The 14110-nt window shown below is 37.8% G+C and overlaps 1 protein-coding gene across 5 annotated transcripts in view; it reads right to left on the reverse strand.

Moving 5' to 3' along the window:
- Positions 1 to 4350: 4350 nt before the first annotated feature.
- The window catches only part of EXO1 (exonuclease 1), a 39319-nt gene continuing 29559 nt past the window's right edge, over positions 4351 to 14110 (reverse strand). For all 5 annotated transcript variants that reach the window (XM_015598702.2, XM_006924115.3, XM_006924117.3 and 2 more), the window contains 2 exons: positions 12022 to 12215; positions 4351 to 9702 (listed from right to left, as the gene is read on the reverse strand). In XM_015598702.2, the coding sequence (XP_015454188.1) occupies positions 9561 to 9702; positions 12022 to 12215 (336 nt within the window). In that variant the 3' untranslated portion in view covers positions 4351 to 9560. The remainder of the gene's footprint in view (positions 9703 to 12021; positions 12216 to 14110) is intronic.

The following is a 14110-nucleotide window of genomic DNA, read 5'->3' on the forward strand; positions in this document are numbered from 1 at the left end:
TTTACATTTTAATATTCCACACACAAAAAAAGGAGTGTGGGTTCTGGGAGATGTACCACTTGGGTTTGAACTCTGGATCTGCCACCCACTAGCCGTGTGACCTTTTGCCAGTGAATACATCCTTCTCCCTGTCTCAGTCACCTCATGTTAAAATAAAAATATCTCTCGTGTGGGACCGTGAGCATCAAATGAATTAGTTAATATGTGTAAAAAGACTTAGGCCAGTGGCTGGCACACTGCTCAATGAGTGTAAGGCACTGGTCCACATTTTGTAGATAAAGAGCCTGAGGATCAGGAAGGTAACAGAGTCTGTGAAAAAACAAAGTCATGCTCGACAATGGACTTGGCTCATCGACCACAAACCTCTTCACCATTGCTCATATCTTTCATTGGAATAGAAAGGAGACACACTTATGAAGTGTATTTGACACTGTGCTAATCACTACTTATACTTTCTCAATGATTTCTTCTGAAAAAGAGAACGAAATCTCAGAGAAACAAATAATATGCTCTGGATTGCGTAGCTAGTGGGATTTGGACCTGTGTTTATACACCAACAAAAATCCCATGCTCATTCCACTGTAACATAATGTGTGCCATTCTTGAATTTTAAATAAAAAATGTCAGGTGGGAAATCTTGTCTTAGGGAAAACATTTTCTGAAACATCCTTCTAGCAGTCTCTTCACTGCAGTTCTTAAATGGACAGACTCTGCACCCGCCTGCCCCTCCACCCCGTATAGATCTGGAAAGTTCACATCAAAATGGAGAACGCACCCTCTTTTCCTCCAAATGTACAGACTATTCCCCACTCCCCAAACACCATCACAGATGGTCTTTTTATAAATAAACCATGGCAACCCAGAGTGAGGGTGGGCAGGCTGCCTCCAGGTCCTTTGGGATGTTCGGATAAATTATTTAAGGTCCTGACTCACAGCTCCCACAATATAATGTCATAATCCCTTTTCATGAGTCAAGTTTGCAGGAGTTTGTGTCTTAACCATAAGGATGAAAAAGGATGTTCTTCTACCAAGTATCCCTTAGACACCAGAAAGTAGCAAGAAAAAATAAGCCTAATATGGGCCTGGAAAACAACATGGAAACTGGATTGGAAGAAGTAGTAGGTCTTGATGGGATCAGCCACAAAGGGAGTTGCAAGCCCATTTTACTCAGATCCTGAGCAAATTCTTGCTTTCTGCACCTCTTGTATCAATTGTAATGTACTCCTGAAGATACCTGGCCATTGGCCCGGAGGCCTTCTAAGACATCTCCATTTTTAGAGTCCTCGAGGCTGAAAGGAGAATATAGCACCAATCACCATGACCTAATAATCTGGTACCTTGAGAATTTTCCCAGCCCAGCCCCAGCCAAATGATCTTATCTACAGAAGCTTAGTTATAAGAACTTTGGGAGTTATACTAGTTTTCTATTGCTGCATAACAAATTACCCCCAAACTCAGTGGCTTAAAACAACAGTATTTATTAAAACATTTATTATCTTAAAACATTATATCACATACTTCACGTAGGTCAAGAATTCAAGAGCAGCTCAGCTGGGTGGTTCTAGCTTGGGGTCTTTCATAAGGCTGCAGTCAAGATGGCTCACTCACATGGCTGGAAAGTCGATACTGGCTGTTGGCAGGAGCCCTCAGTTCTTTGCCATATGGACCTCTTCATAAATGCTATTTGAATGTCCTCACAACATGGCAGCTGACTCCCCTACAAACAACTGATCTAGAAAGAGAATGAGGGAAGAGTCTCATTCTCTATTCCCCACACCCCCAGTTTTATTGAGATACAATTGACAGATAACATTGTGTAAGTTTAAGGTATCAATGTGATGATCTGATATACATGTATATTGCAAAATGATTACTACGATGAGTTAACAGCCATCACACATAATTACCATTTTTTGGTGTGTGGTGAGGACTTTTAAGATCTATTCTCTTGGCACCTTCCAAGTACACAGAATCGCGTTGTTAACTACAGTCACCATGCTGTACATTAGATCCCCAGAACTTATTCATCAAAAACTGGAACTTTGTACCCTAATCGCCTTCACTCATTTCCCCCACCCTGCTACTCCCAGCAACCACCAGTCTACTCTCTGTTTCTACGAGTTTGCTTGTTTAAGATTCCACATGTAAGCGAGATCATACAGTATTTTATGACCTAGCCTCAGAAGTCACACACTGCCATTTCCACGCAATCTTATTATTTATACAAGTGAGCCCTATTCCATTTGGGAAAGAATTCAGGGCAAGAATCCAGGAGGCAGGGGGCATCAAAGCCATCCTGAAAACTGGCTACCACAAGTTATTTTCTTGAGCTTCTGTTTCCTCTTCTGTAAAAATGGAGATAATTATTTTGACTTCACAGCAATATATTCATTCACTCACTCAAAATTTTTTTATTAGATACCTATCCTTTAACAGTCACTGTGGTAGGTGCTGAGGATGCAATGAAGAGCAAATACCAGTTGTCGTAGTTGCATAGTTGTTGTCTTCATGGAACTGACTAGACAGACGATGATAAATATGCAAGTAAAAAGTAAGAACGCAAGTGTGTTATGAAATGAAGATAGTGAATTGGAGCTTGGGAGTTGGTATTCTAACTGGAACTATATTCTAGCTACTAATTCTTGGCCTAAATACCTCTCCCTATCCAATCACACATAATGACTGCCCACTGTACTTCCGAACTAGGAATGGATATAGAAAGAGAAACTGGTCATTCGAAAAACATTCATGACTCTCCATTTAAGACCTTTCACAGCCTGAAATTCCAACCTTTGTGTCACTCCTCCAATGCAAGCCCTTTGATCTGGCTCAGCTAGTCTCACTTTTCTGCAAACATATTCTGTGCATCTCCTTCTCTAAGCTTTGATCACATAAAGTCCCTGCCTCTTATCTATCTCCATGTCATACTCCTCATTCAAGCTCAGTCAGGTTCCAAATCCTAAAAATGTCTCAAAGAGAGGCCATTCCTTTTCTCCAGGAATATTTGCTACAGGTACAACTCATTTTATAGTAATATCATCAGACATGTTTATATTTTTTTGTTTGTACATAAATACAAATGGCTCTGTCTCATTCCTTGATATCGCAGAGGGCACCAAGGTACCTAAGACAGCACCCACCCTCTCTGTGGCGGCCATGCTTGATCTTTTTTTGTTCCTGTTTTCTGCAGTAGTTGAGCCATTTGGTGTTAGATCTAATCTAGTCTAAGACAAAATGCCCTAGAAGGAATGGTATCCCAAATGATTCACATCACGGAATGGAGTAAACCTAAAAGCTTCCAAAGAAGGCTGTCAAGTGGTTTCTCCTCTTTTAGTCCCTTTTCTGTGAACTGACTTTTTATATATTTTTGTTGCTAGCAAATTATTAAAATTCTACTTTGGTTTAACACATTAGCTTCAAAATCTTAATTACCATGAAATGTTGTGGGTTCTTCACTTTTTTCAAAACATAATGCTAAACCATTCAATGAAACATTGAAGACTGAAAAAATATTCTAAAAGTCATTAAGAAATTAGTAAATCATGACATGCAAGAAATAATTTAGCAAATCATGACATGCATTAGTAAATCGTAACTTTATTAAAGTTAACTTTTACCAGAAAAAGATGTACGAATCATGTGGATTAAAAAATTTAGTTGCATGTCCTATTTTTAAAAAATCCAGAAAACAAAACTTCATAAAAAATAAAATATCTACCAACCTGCTATAGGGGAGGAGAATAAAGGGACAGTAATAATCGAGAGTTCTGAAGTTGGTCCATAATGTTGGAATTTTTTAAGTGGGAATGTATTTGTGCCCTACTTATGTAATTAAAATAAAAAAAATAATGCATAAGAGGTTTTGTTTTGTTTTTTAACGTAGACTTAAAGGTGCTTGGAATCTCTCTGCAGACGATGGGGAGAAGCTGCCCTCTTGTGGAGCTTTTGGAATAGTCTTTAAATGGTTATTCATAAATCAAAGAACTTATTGTTTGGTTCACAGAATTTTGGAGTTGCAATTTCTGAGTTACAGATCAACTCCTCATGTCTGTCCTGTGAGAAAAAAAAGACAACAAAATTTCGGTGGGTTACCCAAAGTCGCCTAAAGTTTAAGATGAGTCAGAATTACAGATCTTCTGAATCTTAAGGGAATTCTTCCAATTATCCTTCTGCTTCCCTAAACCACGAGTCAGCAGGTGTTAAATACCAAACTGTGTTTAGAAAGACTTCAGATGCTATACAACCTACATGGTGCCTGGTAGCTAGAAGTCACTTAATAAGAATGTGTAATGCTGAGCATGCTGCTAGATCTTGCTGGGGGAAACAAAGGCGAAAAACACTTTCATTGTGTCGTGGATTGTAAAATTTATTATAATTGACACGTTTAATAACAGTATTACCCTCACGGCTACTTCTAGTCATTAAACACCAAATTGTAAGCAACAGCAGCCAGCTGCTGGAGAGGGGCACGGGCAGGGAGAGAGCACTTCCAACCACAGGCGCACGAGGAAGGCTGGAAACAGGTTAGAGCAGCAACACTGAAGAAAACAACAGTAGCCAAACGATTCTGGCACCACAGCCCCCACCCAACCACAAGGTGACACCAGAGGAGCCTGAAGTGGGTGGTGCGCCTATAATCGTAGCAACAAACCCGACGCAGTTAAACTCCTGACCAGGCTCTACTAACAGACCCCTCTAACCCGCTAGCGGGAGGAGCGGCACGGCCACTTCCAGGCGTGAACATCAGCCACTTGTTACTCCTGTTGTGTATCAACGGAGATGGCACTGAATCAAAAACTATGAGGCAAAAACAAGGAAAAAGAAAACAGTGCCAAAGACATAAGATACAGAACCAAATTCAGATGTTGGGAATAGTAGAAAAGGAATTTAAAATAGTCATGGTTAATATGTTCTAGTGGAAGAGGCGGATAATATGCGAGAGCAGATGGGGGATGTCAGTAGAGGAATAAAAACTATGAGTAAAATAGAAATACTAGAAATGAAAACAAACAAACAATAACAGAGAGGAAGAGCCAATGACTGGAAAATTTGAAAATGGGCTAACAGAAATTACCCGAACTGAAAAACGGAATGGAAAGTGAACAGCACTCAGAGCTGTGGAGGGATGTGAGCAGCCCAACACAGTGCAACTGGAATCCCCAAAGGAGAAGAGAGACAACTGGGAGCTACGTAAGAAAATGGGCCCGGGCATCACCCTCCCCAGTATCTTCACGTTACCCCTTCTTTTCCACAGCTGTGCTTCATGTCCTTTAAGATCAGAGGCTGTCTGGTGCCAGCTGCCCACAGAGTAAACTTCAAGGCTTTGGGAAGTGAGGATACTTGATTTTGAGCATGAGGTACAGGATTTGTGGTGTCTAACTGCTGCATTTCATCTACCCTAAGGTACACATTGTCACATTTTGAAAAAAAATGTGTCTTAAAGTCGATAGTGTCAATATAATGGATTTTTTTCTTTCGATGGTACATAAAATGGTGCTTCTCACAATCAATTACATCTTCAATTTGATAAAATATTATAAAAAAATTATTGTAAAACAGAAAATAGAAAAAAAAACACACAAAACAGCTAAATGGCTTAAGTTATTATAAGGCTAATAGCTTACCTCATGACATGGGTAGCTTAATAAGCTATGTTAAGTAAGACAAACCCTGTCATAACATACCCAGGCCACCAAAAAAGCCTTTGCCAGCCACTCCCAGAATACCCTGAAGGACATGTGCTTTGTCCTAATCAGTGCTCTCCCCCTCCCCTAGAGTAACCACTATCCTAAATTTTAGTAATCACTTTTTTGTATATCTCTATTTTCACCAAGCATGCGTTCCTACATGATCCAGTTTAGTTTTGTCATTTTTTAATATGGACTTTCCCTCCGTCCCTGTCCTTACAATCTACCTGTTGAAAATCCTAGGGCATTTAGCGTGTAACTTAGTCTGGACTGAGCAGAGCACAGCCTGGTGCTACAGGCTCACAAGTTCCTGTCCTGTCTCCTGCACTTTGCCAGCAGATGCCAAGGATCACACGCAGCTCGTCTACTGGCGAGACGGTAGAGGGCGCTGGCTTCCTTCCTCAAGGCATAGCATGTCTGGGTGTCTGTCGACTGTTGTGATATTAGCAGCAGCTGATGCTCAAAGTCTAAATCCATTAATCCACTGGAGTTGTAAAATGGTGAGATTCTCTCATTTCTTTTTCATTATTAGAACACTAAAAAGATCTTTTTCTTCTTCATCTGCTGTTTGGTTACCCAGTGGTACGGTTCAGAGGAAAGACAGGAAGATGCTTGATATTTTGCCTTTATTTTCTGGATGATGCTTGATATTTCGCCTTTATTTTCTGGATGAGTTGGTACTCTATCACCCTGAAGGCGGCCGATTATCTATAATACTTTTATGATGGGTTTCCTTAAATTGCAATTATCCTTTTTCAAGATCGAATTTTCCCGTGTTTGCAGAGGGAGGCTCTTCAAGTAGGCCCCTAAATCACTTTGAAATCATATACCAGCCTATACTAGTGACAGGTACTGTTTTAAAAGATATTGCAGGCTTATCTTTTACACTTCCTGCCAGGCTGTTTTTCCAAGAAGCTCTAGTTTCTTTTAGTAAAAAAATGGTGTTTTAAGACTGTAAGCTGAGTAGTAGGAATGCTCCTTAGTATTAGTCACTTTTTTTCTAGGTCTCTTCTGTGCATATATACATGTAGTGCGCACATGTACACATATACAGTGCACGCACATTCACATATATTTTATATATTCTTAAGTTTCTATTAGCATTTCCAATTCAAATTCATAATTACAGGAACTTGTAATTAACCTCTTCTGTATACTGTATCTCCTTTTTCCCGCACCAAGAATCCTGGTTCTCAAACTGGGGATGTTAAAATATTCTATATTCATTTATTCTAATCCACCTTATACACACAAGTCCTAAAATAACAAAACTATCAGACTACCACCAGCTAACAGAAAGTTCCCGATACGCTTTTCTGTTGTACTACCTGTCACATGGACATATAGGCAGTGCATACCATACTCTTTCTCTCTTAACTCTAATTTTTAATTGTAGAAGCGACTATAAGTTTAATGCCTACCATCAGTCTATTTCTCTGGCTATTTTGTCTTGCTGTTGGCTGTCTTGCTTGGATCAATAATCTTAGGTATGAGAGTACACTTTAGAGATAATCTTAAATCTTAAATTAGTAAAGTTTTCCGAAATTATAGTTGTCTTTTTCCTCAAACTCCGATTATCTGTATATTGGACATTCCATTCTGATCTTCAATATCTGTCACTTCCTAATCTTTGTCTTTTTTGTCCCATTTTTTGATTTTTACCTATTTAGTTCAGTCTTCATTTCTGAAATACTTATTTCTAATGCTTTCTTGAGTTTACCTTATTTCTGAGGTTTTCCAATTCTACATTTCCTTTACCTGTATCATTTTAACAACTTTTAGCACATTTTCAAACAAACTAGTTTTGACCGAACAGAAATTTGGAAATTTCTGGTAGATTTTCGTGATCTGTAAAGATGTTATTCTGCTTTTTTTTTCTTATAGTAACTATGTAAGAGATTGACCTAATTTTTTTCTGTAGTTTCCTTTGAAGTAAAATTAATTTTCTTAAAACTCTGAGAAGGAAGCATGGCCTATGGGAGATTCTCGAACTTAAGTTTCTTAAGTGTTCATAAACGGTATTGTGCTGAACTTCCTCGGCAGCGTTCTTTCTTCCCCTTCTGTCTTAACCTCTCTTCCTTCGTCTCTACTGTCTCTCTGGAGCTTAATTTTGGTTAAACTCCCAGCAGTTTCTCTTCTGTGGGGGACTCTTTCCTAGAAGCAAGCCTTGGTAAATCGGTTTCAATAGTTCAAACGGACTCGACCGCTTCAGCCCTCCAGACGTTCCTGCAGGCTCTCGCACTCACGCACCAGCAGAGCGGGCAGAGCCTGTTTCGAACGCCGTTTCTGACGTGGCCTGCTGTGTGCCTCGATGGCTATTCTTGAGTTCCCTTCTCGCGTCCACTAGATGTCCTGTTCCTTCCCTCTGCTCCTGAATAGATGCCAGTGCCATCCTGTGCTCTTGCAGCTGTTGGTGGCTTGTCTTCACCTCTGTATATTTTGGGATCTAAGGACATCCTGTAACCTACATTTGTTGTAATGTTCATAGGTTATTGATTTGCTATCCAGTTGTGAGGAATTGATTAAAAAATGGTGCTGCTGCCATTGTCTCCTTCTTCCACATTAATTTTAAATACTTTCAGCCAATCCCATTTTCAGCCTTGCTTCTAGAGGAACATGCATGACATCTCCAGGTAATGAACCCATGTGAACTTCTACCTCCTGTGGCTCCTGCCACTGCAGAAGTGACCTATGCTCTATCACTTGGCACTTATACACCTGTCTCCTTGCCTGATGCCTCTTCTTCTTCTGTTAAGCTTTATGGATTTATAGTATGTTTTACTCCTTTTCTGTCATTTTAAATGGGTAAGAAGATACACAGTTGCTGACAATGTTTGATTAACATTCTTAATGTTCCCTAGCAGGAAACATTCACAGAAAATTCTTGTTTGCTTCTGTTCTTTGGATTTGGTCTTTTCCAGATTGGTTATTTTTTTTTTCCTTTTTAAAATTTTATGCTGTTTCTTACAATGTTCTTTTTGTTCCATTCTGACCTCTTTATCCAAGAATCCTCTATTAAGTCTCATTTAAAATTAAAACACTCTGGGTCCCTTCATCTTCTGTAATAATTCTGTACTGCAGGTCGGATCTTCACAGCCTTACTTCAGAGCGTCATGTGCACAGCTGGTTCTCTTCCCAGGTGTCTGCCTATTTCTCTGTACAGTATACATATTATAGACATTGCCACTTTAGCATCTTACATCACATCCAGGTCACTCGTTTTAAACATATGTTAAGAAACTTTTAGCCCATGCTTCAATAAAGACATATTTCCAAAAGGCTATTTTGAAGTTTACGAATGTTAATGATATAAGAAGTACTTCCTTTCACACAAGGCTAAAAGCAACTTCCTTTTACCGTCAGTCTGCACCCCACTCTTTAGGGGTAGCAGAGCTCTGTCCCAGTTGTGCGATGGTCTCTAAGGCTCCCAACTCCCCCACCTGTCCCAGAAACTTTATTTTCAATTCAAGCCTGAAAGACAGGAAAGGCAGGTGGAAAAATTTAAAGAAATGCAATGATTTCCCCTAGGATAAAAGGATTACAGAGTGTGGTTTTCCATCTACCATCCTTATATTTGACAATGTTACAGAAATCTTTTGAGTAAAGTTTTATAAATTCCAGGAGACATGCTCAATTAATATTAAAATTTCTCAAAACTGTCAAAAATAAAATGATTTCTCTAGTTAGCTCCTTATGAAAATATAAAAAGCTAAATGTAAGAAATGATTACACAGTTAATATACAAAATGTACTGTTTAAAAAAACGGCATAAATCCAAGAACAAATCTTTCAGACTGGTAACTGCCTCACGGCCAAACCGGACTTCAAATGGACAGAAGTCTCCGCAGGTGAGCGCCTCCCCGCTGCCCGTGTTTACTGGAGTACTGCTCTCTGAACATGCGCACATCCAGGTTTGTTAAATATGTCTTCTTCTGTTTCTGGAGTGAGCTGGATATTATCTTTGATCGGAGACAGGGGATCTGGTTTCTTACAGGAAGGAAGCTTTTCAGAATCTCTGCGAAATAGAATAGAATAAAATGAATTTGGTGCTTTTAGGGTAGTGATTATTAGAAAACAAGCTACCTGGGTAAAATAGAGGTATATAAAGAGGACAAGGCCCTTTATTGTATAATTTCCCTCAATTCATTATGTGCACATTCAGGTTCTCCTCTGAGGATGCCCAGTATAATTTGAGTTTTGCTTCGAAGTGTCTCTTCCTGTTTTCTAAATTACCTTTCACAGTAGGTGCCAGGTCACTATCGAATATATACTGGCTAAGGCAGAATGATGCTAATGAACAAATTTTAGTTCTTTTCTCCTTAGTGTCCTTTTCCAGTCTGGCTAAGTGAAGCATGAACAAATGTCTGAAGCCCTGTCTTTTACCCTCCCTGTGGGTTTTGTTTGTTTCTTTGTTTCGTTGGAAGTGGGTACTTGTATTCTCCACCTCCACGTACTTAGACATAAAAATGAAAAGCTAGTCTCACTTAAGAACATTCTTGATGAAGTAGTAAAAACCATTAATTTCACTAAATCTTAACTCTCTCAGTTTCTTAATATTCGGTGACAAAAAAGAACCACACACAATGCACTTCTGTTAGATACTGACTTTGGTCGCATATAGAAGCATGATTATCTAGAGTAAAAGCACATGTAACACTATGGCTATTCAACTTTAGGTGTTTGGCAAAGGGCTTCTCTAAAAAGAACAAAGAAAAACATTTTTAATCATTTCTTCAATTAAAAAAATAAATTTAATTTAATTGAAAAAACAAAAATAAATAAAATGAACAAAGAAAGCAATTAACAGTTGCCAATGATAAAATTCAAACTTTCAAGTGAAAATCAGAATTTTGGAAAACCTATCTGTCACTTGACAGCTTCCTACTGCTCAGACTTTGGTGCATTTTTTAATACTGTATAATGAAATGTGTCACTATTTGAAAGATAGGCCCATTTTCCAAATGACCAATCGCGATGTTACAAAGTCACACACGAGTAAAAGATGCAGTGTGGACCAATGACCGTCGTGTAACAGAGTGGGAAAAGTCAGTTCATAGGATTTCATATTCTACATTGCAACTAACCGTAAAAAGCTACTGCTTGTTGAATCGTAATGTGATACCAAAGAAAAAACTTTACGATTAAATAAAAAGGCTATTAAAATATACATTTTCAAACTACAAACATGTGTGGGGACAGATTTCTTTATATACTTAAACTAAAACCACATATCGTAATGGATCAAACACAGAAGCAGATATAAGAACTCAGCTCAGTTCTATTAAACCAGATAGTAAAAATTTGCAAAAAAGTAAAACCATGTCACTCTTCTTACTTTTTATGGTTGTGGAAAACAGTTATTTTTTGGTAAAAACATACTATTGATTTTAATATTTAATGGGATTATTGTTTAAAAGTAAATATTTTTAAAGTGTCCACTTTCATTTCTAAGATGGTTAAATGTTGTCAAATATAACGCACAGAACCCAAAGTATTTTGGGCCTTCAATAATTTTTAAGAGTATAAAGAGTTCCTGAAGGCAAAAAATTTGAGAACTGCTGCTATATGGTTTAATCCTATACTTTATACAACGTAAAATAAAAAAATAATTGCCCAGGGTTTATTTATTCACAAAGGGCTCTCACTCATCATTTCATCTGATTGTGACATTTCTAGAGGTCAGGTTTAATCCTATCACACTCATGTAATTTTTCTGTTTTTTACTTTTATTCTTAGCACATTTGCTTTATTAAGAACAAGAAAATAATTCGATTATAAATTGATGCTACTCTATAGCTAATTTTGTAGTCTAACGGAAGGAAGTATTGTAGTTCAAAAAATGTAGATATATAGAGGGTCAATCAATCCATTTAAAACAATGTTTGCCACAAAGATTGGAAATCTCGCAAATTCATCATCTAAACTCAGTACTTTTCCCTATTTTAGATGTGCTAATTCAGGGAAACAAATTGCTTTAAATCCAGCAGTATGAGACAGCATTACTTCCAAACCCCCGTATCTAAAACGACTTTATTCTCATTACAATCCTGAGATAAGGAAGCTGAGACACTTAAGTACGGGAAAATTAATTTGCTAAACAACAGAGACCCCGAGAGCCAGACTGAGACCCGAGCTTTTTCAGTTGGCCATCTCTTTGCTAAAGGAGGGTATAGAAACTGAAGTTAAATACACTTACGAGTCGGCAAATGGAGACAGGAGTATAGTTCTCAAAAAGAAAATAATTCATATGGAAATAGAAATAATTGGGAGAAAGATCGAAATTACAGAAACAAATAATGTATCTTACTTTAGAATAAGTAACAAGGCAACTCACTTTTTAAATCCAAAATTTTTCCAGAGCTCATTGATTTTTATTTGTAATCCTGGCTCGTTCTCAGCATTATGATGCTTTCTCTTCGGCACGCTTGCTGGCTTCTTGCTCAGTCCACTGACTCTGGCAGGTGCTAGAGGTTTGATCTTGGTTGTAGAAAGATTGTCTATAGAACTAGATTTATATAGCCCAGGTACCTGAAGGTTAAAATGCCTGTTTTAATACTATTCTGTTAAAGCAATTACTTTCAGTTAATTTCAAACTATTCTTTATACTTTGGAACAGAAAAATAACCTGTAAGCAATGTGTAAAAATGTGCTACTTATAAACATCTACTACAAAAATAACAGTTTTAACAGGTAATATATGTATGTGGCACTAAATTCAAGAGTTAGAAACCAGAGAGGAAAGTGGTTTCCTTATTCCCTCTAGGATATTGCTGTCTGAATCCATTCAGTCAGTATCCCCTCCCTGCCAGATGCCGGAAACCACGGGCAGTACTGAACCTGCACATACACACATACCGATGACGAAGTCTAATGCTTTTTCATCTGAACTAAGCACTGAACATGCCCGTGGTCCTAACTTTCGCAGTATGAGGTGTGACAGCAAAACTAGCCTTCCTTTTCCTTCTTCACATTTTCATGGATAGAAGATTTGTTCCTACTATACTTAGCAACCTCTGCATACAATTTTTTCTTTCTCATCAAGCCAAGAACTTTCACCTTTTCACTTAAAAGAAGCACTTTACAGCTTCTCTTTGGCATATCTGAATTGTAGTAGAAGAATAGTTACTCTTGTGCTCTGGGGGTCATTATGAAATAATGGTCACTTGAACACAAGCCAGACCATGACAGTGAGATGGCTACTAAGTGACTAACAGGTGGGTAGAATATATAATGTGAATATACTGGGCAAAGGGAGGATTCACGTCCCAGGCAATGGAGTGGGTGGCATGAGATTTCATCATGCTACTCAGAACACGGGACGCAATTTAAAACTTATGAATTGTTTATTTCTGTAATTTCCCATTTAATATTCTCGGACCATGGTTGACGAAGGGTAATTGAAACTGCAGAAAGTGAAACCGTGGATAAGGACGGGCTGCTGCACACACACACGCGCCTAGCATCGTAATGCACTGCTGTGTGCTTCACTTTTCTCTTAATGCATCTTAATTCTACTTAACAATGTATCTTGGAGATTTTTCCATTTCGCACATAGAACTGAATTTTGTTTTGTATAGGTTGCCTGTTCTTTCACTGTATAAATGTGCCATAATTTACTTAAACAGATTTCTATTGACATTTAGGTTATTTCTACTGAAGGGTTGATTCTTGTATGAAACAGTGGGCCATTAAAGTGGTTTTTTTAGAACAGTAACAATGAAGTATATTAAAACAAGGCTTTAAAATTGACGAATCTGGCAGATGGTACATAAAAAATGAAGAGGTTCACACATGCAAGATGAAATCCTGAATTAGGGTGTTGGTGACAGGAAAAAGGGAGAGAGCAAAAAACAAGACAAAGAAAGAAACACTGGAATTGTATAGGTACAGATGCTTGGTTGTTTCACTTTACTCCCTTCAGAAAGAGGACTGAGATGGTTTGCAGTTATAAAGAATAAGGACAATCTTAAGATTCTGAAACTAAATGAGAAAGAGAATAATATAATTTTATGTAACATAAAAATGTTCTGAGACAAACTGGTTAGAGGTAAAAAAGAGGATAAATATTGGGGAGCAAAGGAGAAGGTTCATCTGGAGAGTTTTCATTAAAACAGAAGTGACAGTTAAAACCCTGTCAAATTCTGACAGCAAGAATAATACTAAAAAGGTGATGCTTCAGCTGTCTAGACATAACTTTTTGGGAAAGTACTTTCTATATCTCTGGTCCTATCCATCACTAGAAATAATTTTGATATCTTTCCAGACTTTTTACTACAATTATTCAAGCACAGACCTATATGCATGAGCATTTTTAAGTATTAAGGCAAACAAAAACACCATGTTATATATACATAACATGTTATATATAAACATGTTTAATAACATGTTTTCCTTTTCATTTAAAAATAATATGGACATTTTTC

Source organism: Pteropus alecto, unplaced genomic scaffold (genome assembly GCF_000325575.1).
Source record: "Pteropus alecto unplaced genomic scaffold, ASM32557v1 scaffold279, whole genome shotgun sequence".
Taxonomy (NCBI): Eukaryota; Metazoa; Chordata; class Mammalia; order Chiroptera; family Pteropodidae; genus Pteropus; species Pteropus alecto.